Raw genomic sequence first — 24,142 nt, forward strand, 5'->3', positions numbered from 1 at the left:
GTTAGAAAGTTGTTTAATCTATGTGTGTGTATGTATGTATGTGTGTATGTTCCAGCATCACGTCCAAACATCTAAAGATATTAACATGAAACTTGGCACACATGTTACTTATATGTCAACAACAAACATAGGATAGGGGATTTAACCCTTACTCACCCCCATTTGCCAGGGGCGGGGTTTATGTTTAAAGTCCCATACAAGTCTATGGGAAATATATGTTACTGCATAACTTCCAAACGGCTGGAGATATTTCGATAATACTTGGTCCCATGTTACTTATATGTCCACTTAAAATATAGGATAGTTAATTTAACCCTTAACTACCCCCATTTGTGAGGGTCAGGGTTTTTGTTTAAAGTCCCATGCAAATCAATGGGAAATGTATGTTCCCACATAACTTCCGTACGGCTGGAGATATTTCAATAACTGGCACACATATTATGGGTCGGGATAGGAGGTCAACATAGGAGGTCGACATAGGAGGTCGGGATAGGAGGACGGGATAGGAGGATGGGATAGGAGGAAAGGATAGGAGGATGCTATAGGAGGACCGGGATAGGAGGGCGGGATAGGAGGTCGAGATAGGAGGACGAGATAGGAGGACGGGATAGGAGGACGGGATAGGAGGTCAGGATAGGAGGTCGGGATAGGAGGTCAGGATAGGAGGTCGAGATAGGAGGATGGGATAGGAGGTCGGAATAGGAAGACAGGATAGGAGGACGGGATAGGAGGATGGGATAGATGGACTGGATAGGAGGACAGGATAGGAGGACAGGATAGGAGGATGGAAAAGGAGGTCGAGATGTGAGGACAGGAAAGGAGGACAGGAAAGGAGGACGGGATAGGAGGACGGGATAGGAGGATGGGATAGGAGGACGGGATAGGAGGACGGGATAGGAGGACGGAATAGGAGGACGGGAAAGGAGGACGGGATAGGAGGACGGGATAGATGGACGGGATAGGAGGACGGGAAAGGAGGACAGGAAAGGAGGTTGAGATGGGAGGACGCGAAAGGAGGTCGAGATATGAGGACCGAATAGGAGGACGGGATACGATGATGGGATAGGAGGTCGGGATATGACAACAATATATGAGGACGGGATATGAAGTCAAAAGCTTCCTCCGTTGTTTATTTTCCTCCCCAACAAGGATTAAGAAGGAACAACCGGTCAACGCTGGGTACTCAGCTAGTATTTAATAAACTATAACATATGGAAAAAAAATTGATGATAGGTACTCTTTAAGGGGTTAAATGATAACTGTTTATACTAGATAAGGCAAAATCTAAGTTATCAATTTGAATCATTAAAAAAAAACTCCTGTGTATAGATAATAATCCTCCAAGCTTGTGATTCCCTCTCAGAACTTCCACTTTACCACATTCCTATTATCTGGTCTGGACAATAGAAGGGAAGGATCTGCCATCACAATACAAAAAGAGGATCCAGGAGGTAGGAAGGAGTGTCTGAGCACAGTAAAAAAAATGTATCAAGCCATAAAGATGAAAAACGGAGCACTCACCCGGTCAAACGTCCTAGTTCGGCAGGCTGTCACCAACGTGTAGTCATATCCTGGCAGGGAGGCAGTGGATGGTCTGGGGGAGCTCAAACGCCGGCCACAGACCATATCACGCCACTTGTAGCTTCGTCAGGCTGCGCGGGACAAACCGGCCTGATGAAGCACCAAGTGGCGTGATACGGTCCCTTTCTGCCGTCTGAGCTCCACCGGGACCATCCAGCACCTCCCTGCCAGGAAATGACTGCACGTTGGTGCCAGCCTGGGACATTTGACCAGGTGAGTGCTCCTTTATTCATCTTTATGGTTTGATATTCACTGGAGTCACTTTGTTCCACGTGAGCACCTCCCAAGTTCCCGGTTCATAAATCAGCGCGTCCTATTTATCCCCACCCGGCAAGCAAGGGCAGTTAGATGTTCCAGTGCCGATTCGCAATCTGTGTTTTCTATTTTTGTGTACTAAAAAAAAAATGATGTTCTGCAGAGTAACAGAGGAAAGAAAATCTGTCAGCTTCAATTCACATTCCATCCTGCTGACGCTGTTAGAAGCTTTCAGGACAAGGAGACACATGGGGCCTTTCTTTTATCTATTGGAGCTTCCATAACATAAAATAAAGCTATTATTCTCTGATACAAAGAGTCAGAGAGGTGTTCCCTAGCCCCTGGACAGCCAACTGCTGGACTGTCTGCTCGCTCCTTCAGTCCTTGTCCATGCTTGATTGACAGCTGGAAGCCGAGCCCTGTTTCCCAAATCTCACACGTGTATAATTTTGTCTGATTGATTTCTTATCTATATTTTGTGATATAGTTTTTAAAATAAAATATTTTCTAATTATATTTAAAAAATATATATTTGAAAAAAATAAATAAATAAAAGTATTATTTAGAAAGGAGTGTTAAAAATATCCAGATCTGATTATATTATATAAAACATATATATGTAGCATATTCTGTAATCATATCGTTAAGATAACATTTCATTTTTTTCCTTTTTTATATCATGTTTAGATCATTTACGTGCTGGGATTATTAGCTGCCACCAGGGATTATTTTACTACTGAAGCAGAGAGTATAAAGCAAGACCTGAAACACAACATGCTGCATTATATGTGAGGGGTTAATATATCCTTTATATCTATCATCCTCTAAGAAAACAACATCAAATATAATAGGAAACATATATTTTTATAATAGGAAACATATTTTTTTTGTATCTTGTTACATGTATTATTCTCCACTTTTCTACATAAGTAATTTATCAGTTGTTTTTTTGTTACATCTATTGCGGTATAAAACATTTCAATGGGATACCAAAATGTGGTAAGTACAATGACTGTATTGACCTCCCAGCCCCCTGGTTGTTCTGTGTGTGTGCAGTGTGCTTCTTTTGTGAGCCTTGAGCATATATATATCTCTATCTGCAGACACTTTCTTTTTTTAGGTTTTTAGATACAACACAACTCTCTCAGACCATCTCCGCTTTGCCAGTGGCCTTGACTGGTACTGTCCCTTTCTATGCCGTCATTTGTCACTTTTTCATTCTTCCTCTAATTTTTGCTTCTTTTTTTTTCCTCATCTGACTATTGACATAGCTAAAGCAATAAGTGCCAAATGACCCATCAAAGACTATTCCAGGAACAATGACCTCCAAGTCTTCTGCAGTAAAGACCATGGCCAACATTTATTATTGTCTTTAGACTGTTTTTGGTTTCTACAAAAGGCGCAAAAAAGGCACAACAGTGTTTATTTGCTCCTTTTTTGGGCCTTTTGGTTTACACATTTCTGCTAATTTGGAGTTGCCAATACACATGATATGGAAGGGATTTATGAACTGCGCCTTTTTGTGAAAAGGCTCAAAAAAGGCACAAAGCCACTGAAAAGTCTCTATAACTACACAAGCCCAGACTTAGCTTAGCTTTTTGGTCTATGTGAAGAGGGAAATTTCAAAAAATGTGACCTACACAAAATTTAGCAAATGTTCTGTGACCATTTAATAAATGCTGTGCTCCTACACATCCACAAAAAGAGGTGTAAAAAAATGCTCCACTTACACCACCAATGATAAATGCCGGCCCATTACCTTTTGGCATTACTGCTGAAAACCATTTACATTGTTCTGTTTTGGTTGGCAGCATCCCCCAATGATTTGGCTGATTTGGTGGCAGTGTCCCTCAGTAATAGCGCCAAATGGCTCGTAGAAGACTATTCCAAGTGAAATGACCCTCAAGTCTTCTGCAGTGAAGTCCGTCACTTTTTTGTATCACTGCTGAAAAGCAGATCTTACACCTTGGTTTTGGTTGGCAACATCCCTGGTAATTCACTTATTCTTTACCAAATAAATGACTCAATTGATCTTTATACGGTATATATTATTATTATTATTATTATTATTATTATTACAAATCCATAAATGATTTAGATAAAAAGTGTTGAGTCAAATATCCTGTTATTAATTCAGTTTCTCTATTTATAAGGTTGACCAGATTTTCTGGTCAACCTTATAAATAGAGAAACTGAATTAATAACAGGATATTTGACTCAACATTTTTTCTCTAAATCATTTATGGATTTATAATACAGTGACCCCCCGACCTACGATGGCCCTGACAAATGATAATTTCAACATAATGAAGGCAGCATCAACATACAATGCTTTTGTATGTCGAGGCCATCGCATAAACGGCTATTTGGCAGCGCTGACTGCTTCAGCTACCGCCGGATAGCTGTTAACGGTGCCCCGTGTGCTCCGGTGATGGTCTCCTACCTGTCCTCGGGGCTCAGGAGCGTCCTCTTTGGGATCCCCTCCATCGCCGGCTCTCTCCATCGTCGTCATCACGTCGCTGCACACGCCGTCCCGTCATCCAATAGGAGCGGCGTGCGTAGTGATGACGGCGTTGTGAGAGCGACGTACGTGGGCAGCAGAGACGTTCTGGAGCGCGGGACACACCATTAGGACGTGGCAACAGCAATGGAGCGCAACATCCAGGGCAGCAGTGACCAGCGCTGACGAATCTGGAGTGGCGGGGACAGGTGAGCACAACTTCCTATTCTTTACATTGCACGAATCCCTCAACATACGATGGTTTCAACAAACGATGGTTCATTTGGAACGGATTTTCATCGTATATTGAGGGACCACTGTATTTTATATTATATATTGTTGTATTATTGGCCTTTTTTTTCGTATCCCCAGGACGTTCTAAAAAGAAACCAGACAATGGTTATGGAGTTTATATTACTGGGATTTTCAGATCTCAACTTTTTCCGTCTTCCGTTCTTCATTCTCATCACTTTCCTCTATATAGCGACTGTGGCTGCAAATCTGTTGATCTTCTCCTTAATATCCTTGAGTTCCAGCCATAAAATGAAATCTCCTATGTACATTTTCCTTAGTCATCTCTCTCTCTCCGATATACTTATCAGTACAACAGTTGCTCCTCACGCCTTAAAGGTGATTTTATTGGGTAATACGAGCATGTCGGCCCTTGGCTGCATTACTCAGTTATATTTCTTGGGTGCCTTCACCATTTTAGAATGCTGTCTCCTCACTGTGATGTCTTATGACCGATATTTGGCCATTTGTAGACCATTGAGGTACATGTCTATAATGAACACTAAACTTCTCCACGGTCTTCTCACATACTCATGGATGGTGGGGTTCCTTCAGCCTCTCATCACCCATACACTTATTCTATATCAAGACTTTTGTGGACCGAATGTCATTGACCATTTCTTTTGTGATGTTGCTCCTCTACTAGAACTTTCTTGCTCTGACAGAACCCTGGTAGATATTGAAGTGTCTATTGCAGCCTTGTTTGTTGGTCTTCTTCAGTTCCTGTTTATCGTCATCTCTTATATTCTCATATTTTACTCCATTTTTCATATGTCCTCAAAGGCTGGTAAGGAAAAGGCCTTCTCCACATGTAGCTCACATCTGGCTGTTGTTTGTGCATTTTATGGGACACTCATCATATTGTACTTATCTCCATCCAGAGGATATTCCTTTAGCTTAAATAAGATGCTATCCCTCATTAACACTGTGGTGACCCCATTCTTCAACCCCATCATCTACACTCTGAGGAATCAGGAGATCAGATTGGCCCTTAAAGTCCTTCTATGTTTTAAAATACAAAAGCATGAAGTAAAACAAATCTAAAATTATTGTTAAGGACAATTTTTTTTTATCAACTGGTGCAAGAAAGTTAAACAGATTTGTAAATTATTTCTAATAAGATTTTTTAAAGGGGTATTCCACTGCACTTGAAGGAAGCACCATCAGTCACATTCTGGAAAGGTAGATCTCTGCAAGACCGACTGGTATACAGTCACTACCCGTCCCCATCTCCTCCTGAATCATGGCTAAACAGGAACCCAACTGGTACCTTCAGGTGCAGTGGAGACTATATAGCTTGTCCGTACATAGACAGATCAAAAAAATTCACCAGTGACCACACGGGAATTGAGTACAAGATTAGGGACTTTGCTGTAGAACATATAAGGTAGTGTACCTGTGTAAGTTCCCCTGTCCTCTCAGCTATGTGGGTAAAACCACACGAGAGCTGAGACGGAGGATAGGTGAACATCTGGGGGACATACATAACCGTCGTGAAACTACAGTAGCGAGACATGTCTGGGAGGTGCATGACGGAGGTTATCCGAACAAATGATAGGAGGGGTGATGTTGACAACAAAATTCTCAGAAAAGAAATGCAATGGATCTACAGACTAAAAACTGTTAATCCATATGGTCTGAATGAAAGTCTAAATTTCTCACTTTTTATATAACAGCTCTAATGTTTTTTTCTGGTCAGGATGATTAGTGAGATGGGGAATGTGGATGGTTTTTGTTTATTGACATTTCCCTTACTATGGGTTGCCCGTAGTATCCAAATTATACATAGTTTAGCTATACTTTTTGTTTACATTTTTCATTTTTAGTATCAATATTGTGAACTAAGGTTGGCATGGGGATGGTGGTTTGGACTAGAGTTTAGGGTCTTCATGTGTCACCTTCAGAGATCTCAATGAGGGCCCACACTTAACGAGAGTAGAGAACGTCACCGTGGTTGAGGCCACCCTTTTAAGGAGGTGGGTCCCTCAAAAGGAGGTGTGGGAATAGCTTGATAGGGGGCACTTCTGTCTTTATTTTACTTCTTTTTCAATGATAGTTATCGGACCCTCCTTATCCATTCTGAGTACTAAAGAAGTGTGGGAAGAATATTTTACAAGCAAGTAGAGGGCAATTTTTGAAAATAGGTTTATGTTCCTGTATTTGTGGTACAGCACAATGTACTATTAATTGGAGACCGAAGGGGCTACTACTAGTCATCTTTAGCTTTAAATAACTATACCACAATATCCTAGGCTAAAACTACCGAAGATACTTACCAAGGCTTTCACTATTTCTGTAAACCAATATACCGTAGGCCTTATTTATTCCACTATCTGGTCATTATATGTTCTATCTTTCTAGAAACATAAGAAATATGTCCCCATTCTACTCTATTCCATTATTAACACATGCTCTGGTCCACTCCGCCATTCACTTGCCAACCTAGTATGGTACAAACGTGCATAGTGATACGTTATGAGTGATAGCAATTTGTCATGGGGGTCAACATTAGGTACCTAAAATGCACACCTACATGAGGTGATTAATTAGTTACCTTGCTAATGGTGCACTCCTTTTTGTGTATCACTGCCTATATCATAACATTATCCACATGTCATTGTTTACATCATGTGACTGGAGACATGTCATGCATGGCGTTTATTGGACGGCAACGATACACGTCACGTGTATTGTAACGTAGCTGCGCACGGCATCTACCATGATTTATGTATTAAACTTAATAATAGCACAGCATGGTCATTAAGTGAAGGTCTCCTAGTAATACGAATATTAACAGCCATTTTCTTTGTAAAAATACGCCGGAGTTGCTACTTAGGGATGACGCGGTGAACCGGAAGTGATCATCGCGTCACCGGAAGTCCTCGTCGGCCGCGAGGTATAAAATACACACGCAGCCATATCATTGCTGCAGGCGTGTGGTAATACATACCAATCGGGGCGCACACCTGACCTGTATGCGGTGCATGAGGGAATGAGGTATGTTAAAATTGTTTTTCATGTTCCAGGTACTTTGTGATAGTTGACTGTAGTTCCTATTTGCAAACTTAGCATGCTCTGTTGTTATGCAGGTATATCGGCGTTATCCATAAGCCAACCTCATCTTTTGACACATATCATTAGAACGAGTTACCCGTATGTTCCTTGAGAAACCCCGAAAGTATGGGGGGAAACGCGTCGGCAAAAAGGGCACAAAACTGTAATGTTCTCTTTTTAATCACTTTTTCACAATATTTTGCACAAGAGGTGTTATGATTTATGGTGGATACCTGAATCTGGTGGTAAGTGGAATGCCCCCTATTTATGCTTTTACGATACAGTAATAGAGTGATTTAGTTACCGGGACCGACAATAATGCTGATCCCAGCTAATTATCCTTATAAATGACCCATTGAATAGAGATGGAAGAATATAGTTGGTTAGACAGTGATAAGGAGTCCTCTGTTACTACCTTTATAGCCTATAAATGCCCTGGAAGAAGGCTTGAGTGGTGAAACGTCGGGTGACGGGGGCCTGGATTTCCTATGTCCACTTGGTAATTATATATTTAACTCCTTGCTTCTGCTACTATACTTTCTCCTTGTGCCACTTCTACATACATTTATTATAACTTTGCATGCATACTCCCTTAGCCATTTATTTGGGTGCTTTTTTGTTACCCTATTTACTTTTTGTATGGTATTGATGGCTGTTTTAGGTGGTTTGGCTTACTTAATTTCTATACTTTTTTGCACTGCTGAAGCATTTTGAGTCTTTCCAGTTCCCCCTTGTCTTTGTCTCTGTATCATGGAGTTGTTTTTTATCCATATGTATTTTATATGATTTTAGATGTATGTCATTTTTTGTATTTGTGTAACATTAAAGTTTATTATACTTATGGTACTATTTGGCCCATTTACTTTATTTTTTTTTTATTTTTTTGTGTATGCAGCCTATATATGATGCATAAAGAACTTCACCTCTGTATTATTAAACATTAATTTATTTATTTCACATATTTCAACAACATAGAAAAACTGGAGTATAAAGGGTCTAAAACCCACTGGGATAATACAAGTGGAGTTGAGTCAATGCAGCCTTTTTATGGCAGAAGCCGTGTCACCCATAGTAGCATAGTTCATGAGGTTGAAAAAAGACCAGAATCCATCAAGTTCAACCTATATCCCTAATGAGTCCCTTCTGAGTTGATCCAGAGGAAGGCAAAAAACCCTCATATTCGAGGTAAAAATTCCTTCCCGACTCCAAATATGGCATCAGAATAAATCCCTGGATCAACGTTCTGTCCCTATAAATCTAGTATACATAACCAGCAATGTTATTACTCTCCAAGAATGCATCCAGACCCCTTTTATATTCTTTTACAGAGTTCACCATGACCACCTCCTCAGGCAGAGAATTCCACAGTCTCACTGCTCTTACAGTAAAGAACCCCCGTCTGTGCTGGTGTAGAAACCTTCTTTCCTCTAGACGTAGAGGATGCCCCTTGTTATAAATACAGTCCTGGGTATAAATAGATCATGGGAGAGATCTCTGTACTGTCCCCTGATACATTTTTATATAGTTATTAAGTCTCCCCTAGGCCTTCTTTTTTCTAAACAAAATAATCCTAATTCTGATAATCTTTCTGGGTATTGTAGTTCTCCCATTCCCCGTATTACTCTGGTTGCCCATCTTTGAACCCTCTCCAGCTCCACTATATCTTTCTTGTACACTGGCGCCCAGTACTGTACACAGTATTCCATGTGTGGTCTGACCAGTACTGTACACAGTATTCCATGTGTGGTCTGACCAGTACTGTACACAGTATTCTATGTGTGGTCTGACAAGTGATGTGTACAGCGGTACAATTATTTCCTTGTCGTGGGCATCTATGTCCCTATTGATGCCCCCCATGATTTTATTTGCCTTGGCAGCAGCTGCCCGACACTGGTCACTACAGCTAAATTTACTGTTAACAAAGACTCCTAAGTCCTTTTCCATGTCAGTCGTCCCAAGTGATCTCCCATTTAATATATAATCCCAGCCCGGATTTTTCCTCCCCATGTGCATTACCTTACATTTATCAGTGTTGAACCTCATTTTCCACTTCCCAGCCCAAACCAATTTGTAACAGTGCACTGTCCTCTAATGTGTTTACCGCTTTACAGAGTTTAGTATCATCTGCAAAGATTGCTACTTTACTATTCAACCTCTCTACAAGGTCATTAATAACATCAGTGTTGAGGGATAGCCAATGTCATTGTATACATCTACCACAGTAGTGCACCTAAATTCCTGTATTGTATTATTCTAATTGTTACACATCCACACCGTCTATCTGGTGTAGGATTATATTGTGGCACTTGTAGTCCGCTGCAGGCATCCTCCATTGTATGCATTTTTATGCTGGGGATTGCCCCTAACATTGAACTACAAGGGCAGGATCTGCTCCTCCAGTATAAATGCACAACTGCATTTGGGGTTGAGCACCTCCAGCCATTTGAGACCACGTTTTTTGTTGTTGTTTAAATGTTATACTTGGAGGTGTGTAAACTCCATATGTAATGCACCTTGAATATCTACCAGGCAGCATTAAGGTAGCACCTGTGAGGCCATGCACCTATATTAGCCAACTTAGGTGGGGCTTGCAGTCTGCCTCCCGCCTCCCATTGTATGTGTGCTTAGACACGCTGTCTATCTGGTGTATGATTCTATTGTGGCACTTGTAGTCTGCTGCATTTTTATGCTGGGGATCGCCCCTAGCAACGGACTACAAGGGCAGGATCCGCTCCCCCAGTATAAATGCACAACTGCATTTGGGGGTGAGCACCTCCAGCCATTTGAGACCACTTTTTTTGTTGTTGTTTAAAGGTCATTAATAAATATATTAAACAGAACAGGACCCAAGACGGACCCCTGTGGTCCCCACTAGTAACAGTCACCCAATCAGAATAGGTACCATTAATAACCACCCTCTGTTTCCTATCACTGAGCCAATTACTTACCCACTTACACACATTCTCCCCCAGCCCCATCCTTCTCCTTTTATGCACCAACCTTTTATGTGGAACCGTATCAAATGCTTTGGAAAAATCCAGATATACGACATCCAGCGATTCCCCCTGGTCCAGTCTGGAGCTCACCTCCTCATAAAAGCTGATCAGGTTAGTTTGACAGGACCGATAAAGCCATGCTGATATGGACAGTATATAGCGAAAAAAGCGGAGGTAGCGCCGGGTGCGGTGTAGGTCTCTAGCTGGTGTAGGTAGGTACCCGGCTGGAGGGTAGCGTGTCCCTTACCGGTGTTGGTAGCTTGGTATGCAGGCCTGCAGCGTGAGGATGGAGCCCAGGGGTGGGTCCGTATGTAGAATGCAGAAATATAGAAAAATGCTGCGGTGGCGCTTCCAAGGAATTAACCCAAAGTCGTGGGTATTGGTATAAAGTAATTTATTTTTACAGCATAAAGAAATAAAAAAAAATAATAATAAAGCAAGACGCGTTTCGGGAGTCACAGCTCCTTTTTTCAATTGCAGGCAATATAGCAACCACCTGCAATTCAAAAAGGGAGCTGTGACTCCTGAAAAGCATCTTGCTTTATTATTTTTATTTTTTTTATTTCTTTATGCTGTAAAAATAAATTACTTTATACCAATACCCACGACTTTGGGTTAATTCCTTGGAAGCGCCACCGCAGCATTTTTCTACATTTCTGCATGCTGATATGGGGTCATTTTTTATTAAGATATTCCAAAATAGCATCTCTTAGAAAACCCTCAAACAATTTACATACAATGGAGGTTAAACTAACAGGCCTGTAATTCCCGGGGTCACCTTCTGTTCCCTTTTTAAATATTGGCACCACATTTGCTATGCGCCAGTCCTGGGGAACAGTCCCTGTTACTATAGAGTCCTGGAATATTAAAAATAGGGGTCTGTCTATAACATTACTTAATTCTTTTAGAACTCGGGGGTGAATGCCATCTGGACCTTGTGATTTGTCTATTTTGATTTTTTGTAGACGGCACTGTACTTCTTCCCGGGTTAGACAGGTGACCTGTAAAGGGGAGTTTGCCTTATCACACTGTATTTCACCTGGCATGTAATTTTCCTCGGTGAACCCAGTGGGGAAGAATTTGTTTATTATATTTGCTTTTTCCTGATCCCCGTTTATAATTTTTTCCTCATCATTTTTTAAGGGGCCCACACTTTCATTTTTTACCTTTTTGCTATTTATATAGTTAAAGAACATTTTGGGGTTAGTTTTACTCTCTTTGGAAATGAGTCTTTCTATCTCTATTTTTATGGCTTTTATCAGTTTTTTACATATTTTACATTTTTCTCTATAGCTTTGTAATGCTTCTTCACTGCTGTCCTGTTTTAGTATTTTAAATGCTTTATTTTTGTCCTTTATTGCCCCTTTAATGTTTTTATTCATCCATATTGGTTTTCTTTTATTTCTGACCCTTTTATTCCCATAAGGTATATATTTATTACAGTGATGATTTAAGATATCTTTAAAAGCCTCCCATTCAGTGTCAGTATTCATATTTTTGAGGACATTATCCAATTTTATATTGTTAAGGGCTTCTCTGAGTTTGTTGAACTTTGCCTTCCTAAAGTTCATTGTTTTTGTGGCCCCTCGAGAGATTCCCTTATTGAAGGACATGTTATAATGTATTATATTATGATCACTATTTCCTAGGTGTCCTTTTACCTGCACATTAGTTACTGTCAGGTCTGTTGGTTAATATTAAGTCTAGTAGGGCGCCCCCTCTGGTCGGGCTCTGCACCATTTGGGACAGGTAATTGTCTTTAGTTATAGTCAGACACCTGTTTCCTTTATGAGTTTCACAGGTCTCAGTCTCCAGTTTATATCAGGATAGTTAAAGTCCCCCATTATTATCACCTCATTCTGATTTGCTGCCTTGTTTATTTGCCTCAGTAATTGATCTTCTGCCTCTTCCATTATGTTTGGTGGTTTATAGTAAACCCCTATCAGAATTTTTTTAAATTTTTATCTCCATATATTTCTACCCATAATAACTCCACATTATCGTTTCCCTCTCATATATCCCCCCCGCAGTGCGGACTTCAGACTTGATTTCACATACAGACAAACTCCTCCCCCTTTCCGTTTTGTCCGATCCTTCCTGAATAGACTATATCCCTGTATGTTGACCGCCAAGTCATAGCTATCGTCCAACCAAGTCTCTGTTATACCCACTATGTCATGATTCTCCTCAGACATCAACCACTCCAGTTCATCAGTTTTATTGGTCAGACTTCTGGCATTAGTCATCATGCAATTCAATGGTGTATGATTTTTCTTCCTATGAAGCCTATCTCTATTAACTATTCTAATCCCTCCCCCCCCCCGCCGCTCCACCCCCAGGTACATTACTAAGTCCCCCCTCTCTATCTACACTGTCTTCCCCCTCTGTGTTATAGATTCCCTCCCCCCCAGTCCCTAGTTTAAACACTCCTCCACCCTTCTAGCCATCTTCTCCCCGAGCACAGTGCACCCTCCCCATTGAGGTGCAGCCCGTCCCTACGGTAGAGCCAGTAACCGACAGCGAAGTCAGCCCAGTTCTCCATGAACCCAAACCCCTCCTTCCTACACCAGCTTCTGAGCCACTTGTTTACCTCCCTGATCTCCCGCTGCCTCTCTGGTGCGGCTCGTGGTACAGGTAATATTTCAGAAAATATTACCTTGGAGGTCCTAGCTTTAAGCTTGCGGCCTAAGTCCCTGAAATCATTTTTTTAGGACACTTCACCTACCTCTTACTTTGTCATTGGTGCCAATATGTACCATGACTGCTGGGTCCTCTCCAGCCCCACCCAGCAACCTGTCAACTCGATCCACGATGTGCCGAACTCGAGCGCCCGGAAGACAACACATTGTTCGGCGATCCCAGTCTTTGTGACAGATCGCCCTGCCTGTCCCCATAATAATTGATCGGTTTCCCGTGTTGGGATCATAAGAACACAGCTGTCAGCATGACAACCTCTGAGCTGATTGTCAGGATGGTAGTAACCTTTTGTGGCATGTAAGGGATATATATGCTCTGTCTCCTGGGTTACTGATCTTGTACCAGTTGATGAGTTTCCATGGCAGCCGGGGGCCTTCTAAATGTCTGCTGATTTTGTACTGTGCTACCGTCCTGGTTTTACTTTTGCCTGCTTTATTCTGATTCTGAATAAATTATTTTCTAAATATTCTAAGTACTGTGCTGCCCTCTAGCTTTTGGCTTTCTGACTTTTTACTGGTTATTCCTTGTCTGCTGTTTTTGTACATTTGCAATGTGTTGCTGTCCTGGTCTGTCTGACTTCTTCCTGCCCTGTACCCCTATTTTCGTAATTCTTTTTAGAATTGGAGTTTGTTTTGTTACTGTTCTCTTTATACAACCTAATGTGATTTTCTGCTTATCACAGGGATCTTTTGTATTACAATGACCTTTGTTTTTGCATTGTTATTTTCTCACCAAAAATGTTAATAAAAATTGTGATTAACAAAAGATGTTAATTTATCTTAGAGTACCTTAACTCTCCCTAATCCCCCCCCCCATCTGTCCCTGACTCTCACTGACACTATCCCTGTGTTTCTTTTCATTCAAAAGCCCCTTTTTCTGCCTGATTTATTGTCTTCTTGGCTGCTTATTCAGCCATCCTAGTGTGAGGGAGGAAGGGGGGGGGGGGGCATGGCCCAGCATAGAGACTATGAACACAGCAGCTGGCAGCCCTGAATCTTCTCTATGTTTATAACTGCATGTGCAGAGAGAAGAAAGATTGGAGCTCAGATAGTAAAATGAATGAAAGTATGCAGTAAGCCAGAGTCAGGAGTATGCCCTGCTGTGCTATGAGCACAGTGCTGGCTCCTGCCTGTCTGATTGACAGGCAGGGAGCAGCACTGAGTTTGTATGTGTCCCGGTTGCAGTCTGAGATTTTGGACTCCAGCATGAGTCTGAAATCTATAAAAAGGGCTTGCGACCAGGACTGGTCCCTCAATGCAATCCTATGGGAGGGGGTGTGATAGCTGCCACACCCCCTCCAATAGACTTGCATTGAGGGGGTGGGGAGTGACACCATGAATAGGTGGTGCTATGACGTCACTAGCTCCCGGCACCGGTTCCAGCATTTGGAACAGTTTGTTCCAAACGCTGAGCAGCGGAGTACCTCTTTAACCAACAGATCATCCAAAATGTTCTGATTTTCCACAAGCATCCTGTAAAACCTGTAGGTAATCTTGCACAGTAGCTTTTCCAATCCCTCTCCTGCACAGTGTTTGAGGTAGTTTTCCCTTGTTCTCTGGGAGAGCAGACAGTTAGTTTGGGGATCCAGGAACTGAAAAATAATTTTCTGTGTAATGGTCGGTTGTTGTGGTGAAATCTTTAAGGAACATTCCTCATCTGTGTCTCCATACAAATCAATGTTTTTAGGCATCTCTTTGCTTCTCAAATCTGTAGGTCAATATATTAACATGTAATTTAAACCATCTGAATGCTGCAGAATATCCGACAGTCGCCATATTTATTTCCAGTCGGATTTACAAAAGACTACTTAACTCATCTCACAGTAGGGCAGTACTTGGCATATGATGACAGCAGTCTTTAAAGGTACCCATCTATATTGGGCCAACTCTGTTGCCAATATAGAGCGGCCTAGGGAATTAAAGGGGTACCCCGCTGCTCAGCATTTGGAACAAACTGTTCCGAACGCCGCCCCCTCAATGCAAGTCTTGATGCAATGCAAGGCGTGATGGCCGCCCCTCCTATGGACATGCATTGAGGGGGCAGAACGTGACATCATGAGGGGTGGGGCTATGATGTCACAAGCTCCCAGCTTCAGCTTTCGGAACAGTTTTCCAAATGATGAGCAGAGGAGTACCCCTTTAATATATCCTTACTGGCTGTACAGCAGTTGATCTCAACAGTGCCTCCATCTGTAACTGAGTTTTGGGGGTCTCTACTAGAGATGAGCGAACTTTGGAAAAATTTGATTTGGCCGATTCGCCAAATTTTTGCTAAAAATTTGGTTCAATCCGAATTTATTTGCGGCAAATCTACATTAAAAATGGCTATTTCTGGCCTAAAGAGAGCTTCCATAGGAGTGTAGAACACTTTGCTGTGTTCCAACACGCATATGGAGTGTGCGGAGGTAGTGAAATAATACTGTTATTCAGTGTGACATGCAGATTACCAGCATCACTTTTAGAATTACTGCCGCAGTGCGGCACAATGACAGAGCCTGGAGGTGGCATCAGTATGAGGAGACCATATAGTGGCTGAATGACACAGCGTGGAGGTGTTGGCAGCATGAGAAGACCACATGGTGTCAGAATGGCACAGCCTGGAGCTGGCAGTAGCATGAGTAGACACTAGGGCTTAACAATCGCTAAGATTGAAAGATGAATTTTGACATTTAAATTGAAGATTTATGGTAGCTAATGCTACCATAAAAAATATTTTATGCCCAGACCCAGGCCCAGCAGCATCAGTAAACGATATATTGGCTGAATGACACAACCTGGAGTTGGCTGAAGCATGAGGAGGCCATATAGAGTCTGAATGGCACAGCCTGGAGTCGGCAGCAGCAGGAGTAGACACCAGGGCTTCACAATCCCTAAGAAAAAAAGACGAATTTAGAAATTTAAATGGAAGATTTAGGGTAGCTAGTGCTACCATAAAAAAAAAAAAATTAGGCCCAGAACCAGGCGCAGCAGCAGCATCAGTAAACCATATATTGTCTGAATGACCCGGACTGGAGTTTGCTGAAGCATGAGGAGACCATAAAGTGTGTGAATGGCAAAGCCAGGATTTGGCAGCAGCATGAGGAGACCATTGAAATTTATGATTTTAACCACTTAAGGATGCAGGGTTTTTCAGTTTTTGCATTTTCATTTTTTACTCCTTACCTTTTAAAAATCATTACCCTTTCAATTTTCCACCTAATAATCCATATTATAGCTTATTTTTTGCGTCACCAATTCTACTTTGCAGTGACATGAGTCATTTTACCCAAAAATCCACGGAGAAACGGAAAGAAAAATCATGGTTCGACAGAATCGAAGAAATAATGCAATTTTGTATCTTTTGGGTGCTTCCTTTTCTATGCAGTACATATTTCGTTAAAAATGACACCTTAAAATGATTCGATAGGTCCATACAGTTAAAATGGTACCCTACTTATATAGGTTTCATTTTGTCATACTTCTGGAAAAAATCATAACTACATGCAGGAAAATGGATACGTTTAAAAATGTCATCTTCTGACCCCTATAACTTTTTTATTTTTCCATGTACAGGGCTGTATGAGGGCTCATTTTTTTGCACCGTGATCTGAAGTTTTTATTGGTACTATTTTTGTTATGATCAGACTTTTTGATCACTTTTTATTCATTTTTTAATGGTATAAAAAGTGACCAAAAATACGCTTTTATGGACTTTGGAATTTTTTAACATGTATGCCATAGACCGTGCAGTTTAAATAACGGTATATTTTTATATTTTCGGACATTAACACACGTGACAATGAGAAATATGATTATTTTTATTTTTATTTACACTGTTTTACTTTTTTTTTATGGGAAAAGGGGGGTGATTCAAACTTTTATTAGGGAAGGGGTTAACTGATCTTTATTAACACTTTTTTGTACTTTTTTTTTGCAATGTTGTAGCTCCCATAGGGACCTATAACATTACGTACACTGATATTTACACAGATCACTGGCGTCTATTAACACGCCTGTGATCAATGTTATCGGAGCTTGAATGCTACTGCCTGGATCTCAGGCACGGAGCAGTCATTCGTCAATCGGACACGGTGGAGGCAGGTAGGGTCCCTCCTGTTGTCCTGTAAGCTGTTTGGGATGCCGCGGCGGGCCCGAACAGCCGACTGAGCAGCTGGTATAGTTTCACTTTCGCTTCAGACGCGGCGGTCAGCTTTAATCGCTGCGTCTGAAGGGTTAATACAGGGCATCACCGAGATCGATGATGTCCTGTATTAGCCGCGAGTCTCGGCCGTTGATGGCCGATGGGACCGACCCAATATGACGCGGCATATTGCGGGAGCCGGCGAAGGACATAAATATACGTCCTTCATCGTTAAGGAGTTAAAATTGAAATTAAGTATTTTGAAATTGAAATTTCACTTCTCTGCCTGACATACTTATTGTGTATATGAGGGGAGTAGAATACGCTTCACTTCGCTTAAAACAGTATTTGTCAAGAACAGCAGCAGGTGTGTACTATTGGCTGTCCTTTCACAGTATCTAGACCCTTGACAGATTAACAGGTATAAAATAGTACACTGCTTATATGTAGGTAAGTGGTATGCACTTATGAGGGCTGAAAAATGTGCTACAGATGCTTAAAAATACTTAGTTTTACCTGTGTCCCAGATTCCAAAATTCCTTTATAGTCAGAAATTGACAGAATACCACCTGACATTCAAAATAGCAAAATGATAGATGTTCTCTGAAGAAAAGGATCCTTCATTAGATGACAATATGAGTATTGTGTGTTCCAGTGACATTAGCTCATCGAGGTACAGGAAAACATGATACAACTTAATTCTGCAACTGAAGAACCACAACAAAGAAGGAACGACTTAAAACCTTCTGCAACTGAGGAACTTCAAAATGGTAAATCTACCACCTGGGATAGTCAGTCAATTCCAACAGCCGGTGGTCAGTATGCATGGTTCCCTGTTTCTGCTAGTCCTTGGCAATATTCCTTTTATTATTGGTCTGGTATCACCATGGCAATAATGCTGGGAGAGTAACTCAAGGATAGCCACATGTTTCCTACAATACACAGTCAATATACTGAGACCATATATTGGCTGAATGACAGCCTGGAGGTGGCTGAAGCATGAGGAGACCATATAGTGTCTGAATGGCACAGCCTGGAGTTGGCTGAAGCATGAGGAGACCATATAGTGTCTGAATGACACAGCCTGGAGTTGGCTGAAGCATGAGGAGATCATTGAAATTTATGATTTTTTAATTGAAATTTAAGATTTTTAAATTTAAATTGAGGGTTTTGAAATTGAACTTTTAACTCCCAAGTTTTAGTGTCCCGGGCCCCGGAGTGTGGGTACAAAGGACCAAATCTAGCAAGGAGTCCCGTCACATGGCAGCACAATGACAGAGCCTGGAGGTGGCATCAGAAGGAGGAGACAATATAGTGTCTGAATGGCACAGCCTTGAGTTGGCTGAAGCATGAGAAGAGACCATATAGTGGCTGAATGAGACAGCCTGGAGGTGGCATCAGCATGAGGAGACCATATAGTGGCAGAATGAGAAAGCCTGGAGGTGGCATCAGTATGAGGAGACCATATAATATTGGAATGGCACAGACTGGAGTTGGCGGCAGATGAGGAGATAATAGGGCCTCACAATCTCTAAGAAGAAAATATTAATTTTGAAATCTCAATTGAAGATGTATTGTACCTTGTGCTACCATAAACATACATAGGTAATGTCCTAGGCTCAGCAGCATCACTAAACCTTGTAGTTGATGAATGACACAGACTGGAGCTGGCTGCAGCATCCGTGAACCATTTATTGGATGAATGGCACAGCCTGGAGGTGGCTGAAGCATGAGGAGACCATATAGTGGCTGAATGGCACAGCCTGGAGTTGGCTGAAACATGAGAAGAGACCATATAGTGGTGAATAAGAAAGCTTGGAGGCGGCAGCACAGGCAGCATTAGGAGTCCTGAAAGTGATCCGGTGACAGAGTGGTGCAGTGGGTGGCAATACCAGTACACGGTGACGAAGGTCGGTGAAAAAAGGTCTGATGCGGAGGAATGTTTGGAACTGGGGAGCAGCGCCTTAAATCTGTTTGGCACTATCCATATTTGTGAAGTGTTGGTGTAGCACCATGGTCAATCTACTCTGATGCATCAGGCATTGGTGGTTGGAAATCCTGGCTGATCCATGCCTGATTTATCTTCACAAAGGTCAGTCTCTCCATATTTTTTGTGTACAAATGAGTTCTCCTTGGGGTTACCATGGCCACCGCCACACTCAACACCCGGTCTGATGGCACACTACTGGCCGGGCAGGACAGCTTTTCCAGGGAAAACTCTGCTAGTTGTGGCCACAAATCAAGTTTGGCTGCCCACAAGTCCTGCTCCTCTCCTGTCAGATTACTAGAAAATATGCCCACTTGGCAAAACCTAAACTGTGCTCCACTGTGCCCCTCCCACTCCTCCTCCTCCTCCTCCAGTTCAGCCCCCACAGGGCTCATGTGGCCGTGAGATGTAGGTGCAACGTCTCCAGTGTCCGAACCAGCCATCGTTTCCAACACTTGTTGTGATAAATGAAGCAGTGGAATGACGTTGTTCATCCCGTAATCTTGGCAACTCACTAATAATGTGGCTTCCTCAAGGGGCCTGAGCAAACGACGGGTGTCACGTATGAGCTGCCACTGGTTCACATTGAAGTTACACAGGGGAGTCCCTCTATCCAGTTGGATCATCAAGAAATCGGTGATGGCTTTTCTTTATTCGTATAGTCCGTCTGACATATGGCGGGTGGAATTGCAACGTTTGGCAACGTCACAAATCAGACTATGTTGTGGGATACCGTTCTGACCCTGCAGCTCAATGAGGGTGTGCTTTGCGGTGTGCAAGTGGCTGAAGTGCATGCAAAGTTTCCTTCCCATTATTAGGATGTCTTGCAAATGGGCGGGAACACTTCAGGAACTGCTTCACAACCAGATTGAACACGTGTGCCATGCAGGGCACATGGCTCAGCTTTCCCATTTGCAGCGCAAGATGTTCTTCTCTTTGTCAGTCACCATGGTTCCCATTTCCAGATTTTGTGAAGTAAGCCATGCTCCAATATTTTTACAAATACCTTTTAGCAGTTCCTCCCCTGTGTGATTCTTTTCGCCAAGGCAAATCATGTGAAGAACAGAGTGACACCGCCGTGCCCTACACACATGGCATGCTGAAGAGCCACTGAGATTTGTCGGGGCAGTGGAGGCTGAAGACACAGTGGACGATGAGGAGGGGGAGTCCCATACTGTCACAGGACCAACTGGCTGAGAGTGTAGAGGAGGAAGCGGCCTGACTTGTCCAAGTTGGGGTTGTGGCTGTGCAGGAACCACATTCACCCAGTGAGCCGTAAAGGACATGTATTGTCCCTGACCGTAGTTACAGCTCCAGACATCGGCGCTGCCATGCACCTTGGTACACACTGACAGTCTCAGAGGACTGGTCCCCCTTGTCTTCCACAAAATTGTGCAGGGCTGGTACTGCCTTCTTTGCAAAGAAATGACGGCTTGGGACTCTCCACCTCGGCTCGGCACAAGCCATCAATTCTCTTGAAAAGGGAGGGACTGCAGCACCAACAACTTAGACAGGAGCACATTCAACTTCTGCTCTGTTGTATGAGTGGGTGCATACTGTTGTCTCTTGGACATGGCTTCGCCGATGGAATGTTGGTGGAATGGCTGACTAAAAGTAGGAGGAGCAGGAGCATCTGGAGCGAAAGAAGGAGGGTATGACACACAGCTTCCTTCGGCTGAGGTGGTGGAGCCTTAGTTGGATGAAGGAGGGAGTGGATGGCCACTGGGTGATGCAGCAGATTGGACCACTACATCGGAGCCACGGTTCTCCTAAGGCCGCTTTATGGTGGCGAAGCATGTGTTGATGCAGGGCCATGGTGCTGACATTGGGACCCTGGCCACGCTTCACCTTCTGCCGACATATCTTGCATGTGGCTACGTGAACCTCCTCCGGATGCCTGATGAAATACTGCCACTCCCACCGAGTAGCTGATTTTCCCATCAACAGTCTGCACTAATTGACTGCTACTGGTGCCGTCTCCAGGAACCGCTGTTCCACTACCTCTCGGGAAGGTAGGCTGCCGCGAAGCAGGTGGTCTCCCCTGTGAACATTTGGCTCCAGTATTTCCACTTCTGCCACCATGCTGCCTGCCAACAATGATACCGCCTTGCTGGCTCAGCTGCAGCATCAAGGGCAACCTGAAACTCTCTTCTCCTGATGATGATGAAGCCCCTTCTGCACCCGGCTCCCAATTGCGATCGGCTTCATCATCATCAACAAGTGTCCTCCTCAGGTTCCCCAACAGTGTCTGCTTCAGGACCCTGGACCCTGGCAACACCGCCTCCCACATCACTACTTGCCCACCTAGCGGAAGAAGCAGCGGATGTCTCCACTTCTTGGCTGAGCAGTAGCTGCTGACTGTCCTCTATTAGATTGTCCTCAGTGAATAGTGGAGCTGAACCCACAGCATAAGATACTTCTGTAGGCGAGGGAACAGCATTGGACAGAGGCAATGGGAGGACAGGGACTGCTTCCAGGCCATGCCAACTGAGGGTTGTGTCTGAGGGACCCACCGACTGTTGACCGGGGGTGTCAGATGTCACTTGTGATGAAGTAGATGACCGTGTTAACGGCAGATGGGTTGCTGGTCGAGACATGACCGCTAGCTGATAACGGAAGCTGAGCATAGTACAAAAAACTTATGTTCTGCAGAGTAAGAGAGGAAAGAAAATCTGTCAGCTTCAATTCACATTCCATCCTGCTGATGCTGTTAGAAGCTTTCAGGACAAGGAGACACATGGGGCCTTTCTTTTATCTATCGGAGCTTCCATTGCATAAAATAAAGCTATTCTTCTCTGGTACAAAGAGTCAGAGAGGTTTTCCCTAGCCACTGAAGAGCCCCGCTCCTCCTTCAGTCCTTGTCCATGCTTGATTGACAGTCAGCTGGAAGCCGAGCCCTGTTTCCCTATCTCACATGTGTATAACTTTGTCTGTTTGATTTCTTTTCTGTATTTTGTGATATATTTTAAAATAAAATATTTTCTAATTATATTTCAATAAAAAATGTTTGAAAAAAATAAAATTATTATTTAGAAAGGAATGTTAAAAATACCCAGATCTGATTATATTATATAAAACATATATAGTATATTCTGTAATCATATGCGTTAAGATAACATTTCATATTTTTTTCCTTTTTATGTCACGTTTAGACATTTACCTGCTGGGATTATTAGCTGCCACCAGGGATTCTTTTACTACTGAAGCAAAGAGTATAAAGCAAGACCTGAAATGCAACATGCTGCATTACATGTGAGGGGTTAATATATCCTTTATAGCTATCATCCTCTAAAGAAAACAACGTTAAATATAATAGGGAATGTATTTACATTTTTTTTATTAGTTTTTTTTTTTTTGTGTCTTGTTACATGTATTATTCTCCACTTTTCTACATAAGTAATTTATCAGTTGTTTTTTTGTTACATCTATTGCGGTATAAAACATTACAATGGGATACCAAAACTTGGTAAGTACAATGACTGTATTGACCTCCCAGCCCCCTGGTTGTTCTGTGAGTGTGCAGTGCGCTTCTTTTGTGAGCCTTGAGCATACATTTCTCTATCTGTAGACACTTTTTTTTAGGTTTTTAGATACTACACAACTCTCTCAGACCAACTCCGCTTTGCCAGTGGCCTTGACCGGTACTGTCCCTTTCTATGCCGTCATTTGCCACTTTTTCATTCTTCCTCTAATTTTCGCTTCCTTTTTTTCCCCTCATCTGACTATTGACATAGCTAAAGTAATAAGTGCCGAATGACCCATCAAAGACTATTCCAGGAACAATGACCTACAAATCTTCTGCAGTAAAGACCATTACTTTTTGGTATTACTGCTGAAAACCATTTACATCTCACGGTTTTGGTTGGCAGCATCCCCCAGTGATATGAGCCCATTTAATCTGACTATTGGAATAGCTAAAGCAATTGGTGCCAAATGTCTCGTAGAGGACTATTCCAAGTGAAATGACTAGAGATGAGCGATGTTACAGTACTTTCATTCTGCGCAAACCTCGCAGCTCGGCAGTTGCTGACTTTAGCCTGCATAAATTAGTTCAGCTTTCAGGTGCTCCAGTGGGCTGGAAAAGGTTGATACAGTCCACCTTTTTTTCAGCCCTCTGGAGCACCTGAAAGCTGAATTAATTTATGCAGGCTAAAGTCCGCAACCGCCGAGCCGCGAGGTTAATGCAGAATCGAAGTACTGTAACTTTGCTCGAAATGACCGTTAGGTCTTCTGCAGTGAAATCCATCACTTTTTTGGTATGAATACTGTAAAGCAGATCTTACACCTTGGTTTTGGTTGGCAACATCCCTGGTGATTCACATATTCTTCACATTCACTTATTCTTTACCCTATAAATGACCCAATTGATCTTTGAGTTTTTATTTATTATTATTTTTTATTTATTGTCTAAGAACCTTAAGATATATATATATATATATATATATATATATATATATATATATATGTATGTATATAGAAGGTCCTATCTTCTCACCAAAAGATCTGGTCAACCTTATAAATAGAGAAGCTGAATAAATAAAAGGATAGTTGACTTGACATTTTTATCAAAATCATTTGTGGATTTGTAATATTTTATAATATATTTTGTTGTATTATTGGCCTTTTTTCATATCCCCAGGACGTTCTAAAAAAAAACCAGAC

General features: G+C 42.3%; 1 protein-coding gene across 1 annotated transcript; it reads left to right on the forward strand.

The window, feature by feature from the left end:
• Positions 1-4,732: 4,732 nt before the first annotated feature.
• LOC130367206 (olfactory receptor 11A1-like) lies at positions 4,733-5,671 on the forward strand. The gene has a single exon (XM_056569609.1). The coding sequence runs from the start codon at positions 4,733-4,735 to the stop codon at positions 5,669-5,671; it is 939 nt and encodes a 312-aa protein (XP_056425584.1).
• Positions 5,672-24,142: the final 18,471 nt, after the last annotated feature.

The sequence above is a fragment of the Hyla sarda genome, chromosome 4 (assembly GCF_029499605.1).
Source record: "Hyla sarda isolate aHylSar1 chromosome 4, aHylSar1.hap1, whole genome shotgun sequence".
Classification (NCBI taxonomy): domain Eukaryota; kingdom Metazoa; phylum Chordata; class Amphibia; order Anura; family Hylidae; genus Hyla; species Hyla sarda.